This window comes from Aegilops tauschii, chromosome 7, assembly GCF_002575655.3.
Source record: "Aegilops tauschii subsp. strangulata cultivar AL8/78 chromosome 7, Aet v6.0, whole genome shotgun sequence".
NCBI classification, from domain to species: domain Eukaryota; kingdom Viridiplantae; phylum Streptophyta; class Magnoliopsida; order Poales; family Poaceae; genus Aegilops; species Aegilops tauschii.
The window spans coordinates 454152866-454158210 of record NC_053041.3 but is presented as its reverse complement, the minus strand read 5'-3'; the positions used below and the strand labels follow the sequence as shown (position 1 = coordinate 454158210).

At 44.8% G+C, this 5345-nt stretch overlaps 1 protein-coding gene across 1 annotated transcript; it reads left to right on the top strand.

Moving 5' to 3' along the window:
- Positions 1-1072: 1072 nt before the first annotated feature.
- On the top strand, positions 1073-1933 carry LOC141027258 (uncharacterized). The gene has a single exon (XM_073504247.1). It carries the CDS (start codon positions 1073-1075, stop codon positions 1931-1933), a length of 861 nt encoding a protein of 286 aa, XP_073360348.1.
- The last annotated feature ends 3412 nt before the right edge of the window (positions 1934-5345 follow it).

The window sequence follows — 5345 nt, the reverse complement described above, 5'->3', positions numbered from 1 at the left end:
AGTGTTTATTTATTTATTTATTGTGATTATTTTTCCCACATTTCTCTGGGTTTTTCATTTTTCTGATATTATTTTCTAGGTTTATTTGGTTTCACCTGTCAGGAGCACGGGTGTATTGTGTTCCTGCGTAGAGCGCAAGTGTGCTTTCAGCCTTTTACATGGAGCACATTTGTACTTCGCACGGAAGTACGGGTGTATTGTGCTTCCAAGTGAAGCATATTTGCGTGTCACCACGCGCGGGGAATCACTATTTTACTTGGTAAGCACATGTATGCCTCACGCTGAAGTAGTGGTATATTGTGATATATGTGCTTCACGCTGGAGCACATGTGTGTCTTGGGTGGAGCACCTGTGCGCTTCACCGTGAACGGGAAATCACAAGTTAGTTTACTTGGGAAGGGAGTACATGTGTGCTTTCTCGAAGAGCACTATTGTGCTTCACCATACGATAGCACAAGTTAGTTTCACTAGGAAGCACGAATTAATACAATTTAAAAGCACATGTTAATTCACTTTGAGAGCATTTTCTGAAAAAGATTCATCAAAATATATTTAATATCACTGCTAAACCTCGTCTGGTGGCACACTTGTAGGAGCGCAACAATCGGATCTTCTAGGGCATCTCTTCTACTCCGGCGCAGCCGCACCTGATAATCAAAAAAGGACATCGAGCTCGGGAATGCAGCACAGAAGTGCAAGATCTACAACCTGATGCATAGACCCCTGGAACCTGACTAGGCACTTTCTTATCTGATTCATGTTGCGGTTTGTGTGGCAACCTGTTGTTGTAGCACTGCCCGAACTCTTGATGGTGGCTCTAGGGCATGTACTTTCTCCTCTTCTTCCAAATATATTTAACATGAGTTTCGATTTTGAAAATCTTGATATGAGGAGCACATCAAGAAAAACTGTTCGTGATTTGAACGCATGATTCAAGAGATAAGTCGTATTGAAAAACTGTTCGTTATCGGGCGGTGTCGATTTTGATTGGCATTGCCTTCCTCCGCGAGGAAGATCGGGTGGGATCTTGCTTGGAGTGAGGTGCGAGTCGCTGGAAGTCCGAAGAGTTGTGATGGGGGACTTCGCGGTTAAGTTCCGTGTCAGGTCCAAAGCTGATGGGTTTAACTGGGCACTGGTGGCGGTGTATGGGGCCGCGCAGCCCGAGCTTAAGCCGGAGTTTTTAGCGGACCTTGTTCGAATCTGTGGATCCGAGCAGCTCCCAATTTTAGTTGGGGGTGACTTCAACATCATTAGGAGGAGAGAAGAAAAGAATAATGATAATTTTGACGGTAGATGGTCGTTTATGTTCAACACCATTATTGAAAGCTTGGATCTGAGAGAGATAGAGCTTTCCGGTAGAAAGTTTACTTGGGCTAATGCTTTGCCAAATCCGACGTATGAAAAGCTTGATCGAGTCCTCGCGAGTGTTGAGTGGGAACAGAAGTTTCCTCTCGTAACGGTCCAGGTTCTCTCGCGCGGTATCTCGGATCACACACCTTTATTCGTGGACTCTGGTGAGCCAAACCACGTGGGAAACAAAAACACCTTTTCTTTCGAGCTGGCATGGTTTGAACGAGAAGGCTTCCTGGATCTGATTACCAGGGAATGGGCTAAGGATGCAGGAGGTACGACGTCTGTTGAGCGTTGGCAGAATAAGATTAGGCATTTGAGAAGTTTCCTACGGGGATGGGCTAAGCACCTTAGTGGGATTTATAAGGTTGAAAAGGAAAGGCTCCTTTCTCTTATTCAGTCCCTAGATTTAAAAGCCGAATCCACGATCTTGCAAGCCGCAGAGCTGCAGGTTAAACTTGATGCTGAGATGAGGTTGAAAGAACTTCTCCGCGAAGAAGAATTGAAGTGGGCGTTGCGGGCTAAGGTCCGCAAAGTTGTCCAGGGGGACGCGAACACTCAATTTTTTTCACTTGATCGCTAATGGCAAGCACAGAAAGAAGAGAATTTTTCAGCTTGAACAAGACGAAGGAACTATTTTAGGACAGGACAACCTAAAACTTTACATAACTAAGTATTATAAGCAGTTATTTGGACCTCCGGAGGAAAGTTGTGTGTCCCTCGATGAGTCCAGGATTGAGGATGTGCCTCAACTGACTGCTGATGATAATGATATTTTGGTTGCCTCGTTCTCGGAGAAGGAGGTGTTTGATGCTATAGCGCAGATGAAAAACAATAAAGCTCCCGGGCCAGATGGTTTCCCGGCGGAGTTCTACAAAAAGTGTTGGCATATTATTAAGGGGGATTTGCTACCAATGTTCCACGATCTATTCTCTGGACAGCTTCAATTATTTCACTTAAATTTTGGAACAATAACACTGCTTCCTAAGAAAACGGATGCTATGAGAATCGAGCAGTTCAGGCCGATCTGCCTTCTCAATGTTAGTTTCAAAATCTTCACCAAGGTTGGGACTAATCGGCTCTCACAGATTGCGCATTCTGTGGTGCAGCATTCCCAAACCGCTTTCATGCCGGACAGAAACATCCTAGAGGGGGTGGTGGTCCTTCATGAAACGCTCCATGAAATTCACTCGAAAAAACTAGATGGAGTTGTTTTTAAGGTGGATTTCGAGAAAGCGTACGATAAAGTCAAATGGCCATTCCTCCAACAGGCATTGCGTATGAAAGGATTTGATGAAGCCTGGCGCCGCCAGGTTGAATCGTATACGCAAAAAGGGAGTGTTGGAATTAAAGTGAATGACGAAATAGGTCATTATTTCCAGACACATAAGGGCCTGAGACAAGGGGATCCGATGTCTCCTATCCTGTTCAACATTGTTGTTGATATGTTGGCAATTATGATAGGGAGGGCTAAGGAGGCTGGTCAAGTGGGTGGCCTGGTACCTCACCTCGTTGACGAAGGTGTGTCCATCCTTCAGTACGCTGATGATACAATCATCTTTATGGAGCACGACTTGGCCAAAGCGAGAAATATGAAGCTGGTGTTATGCTTATTTGAACAATTGACCGGTTTAAAGTTTAACTTTCACAAAAGCGAGTTGTTCTGCTTTGGGAGAGCCAATGACGAACAAGAGGCTTATAGGCAATTGTTTGGGTGCGATTTGGGGGCATTACCCTTCACTTATTTAGGAATACCAATCCACCATCGTAAGCTGACAAACAGAGAATGGAAGTGCATCGAGGACCGATTTGAAAAGAAACTGAGTTGCTGGAAGGGCAAGCTCATGTCTTACGGAGGCTGATTAATACTGATTAATTCGGTTCTCACGAGTATGCCTATGTTTCTTTTGTCTTTCTTCGAAGTCCCAGTTGGAGTTAGGAAAAGACTGGACTTTTATCGATCACGTTTCTTTTGGCAGGGTGGTGAAATTAAAAGAAAATACCGTCTTACCAAATGAGATATCATCTGTAGACCGAAAGACCAAGGGGGTCTTGGTATTGAGAATCTTGAAGTTAAAAACAGATGCCTTCTCAGCAAGTGGCTATAGAAGTTATCTAGTGAGACGGATGCCACTTGGGTGCAAATCCTCCGTAGCAAGTATCTTCAAACCAAAACTTTGTCTCAGGTGACAGGAAGGCCGACTGACTCACCTTTTTGGAAAGGCTTATGAAAGTCAAACTGTCCCTGTTTAATAGGACAAAGTTTATTATTGGTAACGGTGCTAGTACGCGTTTCTGGGAGGATACTTGGCTCGGAGAGACACCCTTAGCCATTCAATACCCGTCTTTGTAACGTATTGTTCAACGACGTGAGGTGTTTGTTGCAACGGTACTTCAATCTATCCCCCTTAATATTCGGTTCCGAAGGGCGCTAGTGGGAATCGTTGGGAAGAATGGCTCCGTCTAGTTAGGAGACTGATGGAGGTTCAGCTTTCTCAACAGTCTGATGAATTACGCTGGAAGCTTACTAGGTCTGGAGTATTTACAGTTAAATCAATGTATGTTGATGTTATCAATTCAAGCTCGATTCCTAGTTCCAAACATGTTTGGGTTGTCCAAGTCCCTTTGAAAATCAAAGTGTTTATGTGGTTTCTCCATAAACAAGTTATTTTAACCAAGGACAACTTGACAAAGCGTAATTGGACAGGACCTACTAGGTGTAGTTTCTATGATCGGGATGAGACGATCAAACACCTCTTTCTTGATTGCCCGCTAGCCAAAGTTTTATGGCGGACGGTTCATATTGCTTTTAATATTACTCCACCGAGTTCTGTCAACACGTTATTTGGAACGTGGCTTAACGGGATAGAGCCCGCTTTAGCGAGACAGATCCGCGTAGGAGCCTGTGCTTTGTTGTGGGCACTCTGGAATTGCAGAAATGATTTGGTTTTTAACAGGACGACACGCATTCATTTTTTGCAGGTTCAGGACAACACGCATTCATTTTTTGCAGGTTATTTTCCGAGCCACGACGTTGATCCGTTCGTGGTCGTTACTCACTCCGCGGAGGCGAGGGAGCGTTTGGTTACTGGATCTATCCGCTGGGAGATGATAGCTTGGAATATCTTCAACCCGTTTGGATGGCGGTCATGTAATAGGATAGGCAATTAGTTTTCCTATCTCTTTTTTGCCAGCTGGTTGTGGCGTCTTTTATTTGGCTAGTTTGGCTTCTAGCCTTTTTAGCTCTGTGTGAGCCTCTTTTTATTTTCACTTGGAGACTTTAAGACCTTGTTGGAACCTATTTATTTGTTCAATAAGATGGCCGTATGCATCGTTTTGATGCAGAGGCCGGGAAATCCCCCATTTTCGAAAAAGAGTATTGAAAAATCAAATCTACGAAAAACACGCAAATAAACTCACTCATCCATTTTCTCATCCCTCATGTGCAGGGAATGAAATATATCCAAAACTCCACGTACAGACGTCATTTGTCGTCACTAGAGAAGATGGGAATAATCTTTTCCAAAGGGCATCCTTCAATAATCAGTGATTTCGGGGAACTCATCAGTAGGGTGGTGTCGACGTACCCTGTGGAGCGGTGCACCATTCCTATACTACAGTCTACAGGATGAGAAGAGGATAACGCTGTCAGGCGACGGAGCTCTTGCGCCTGTAGCCCAAGCCGCCGCTGTATGGGTCGATGGCTGACCGACTGGTTCTCCATGGGTCGGTTCGCACCGCTATATTCGATCGGTCGGTAGGTTTGGTAGCCAGCGGGTCCCTTTCCACGGATGAGATCGCGATAAGCTACCGATCAGCTTGCACTACAGTGTAGAGCATATCATGGAGGTGGCCTCGTAGTAGTATAACTTTTCGCCATCATACATTAAATCGGCCCGTCTGGTAGGAGTACTACGACAGAGAACATTACTATTCAATGCACGCGATGAGCAACCAAACCGTATGCATCCATCATCGGTGCGCGCGCGCATGTA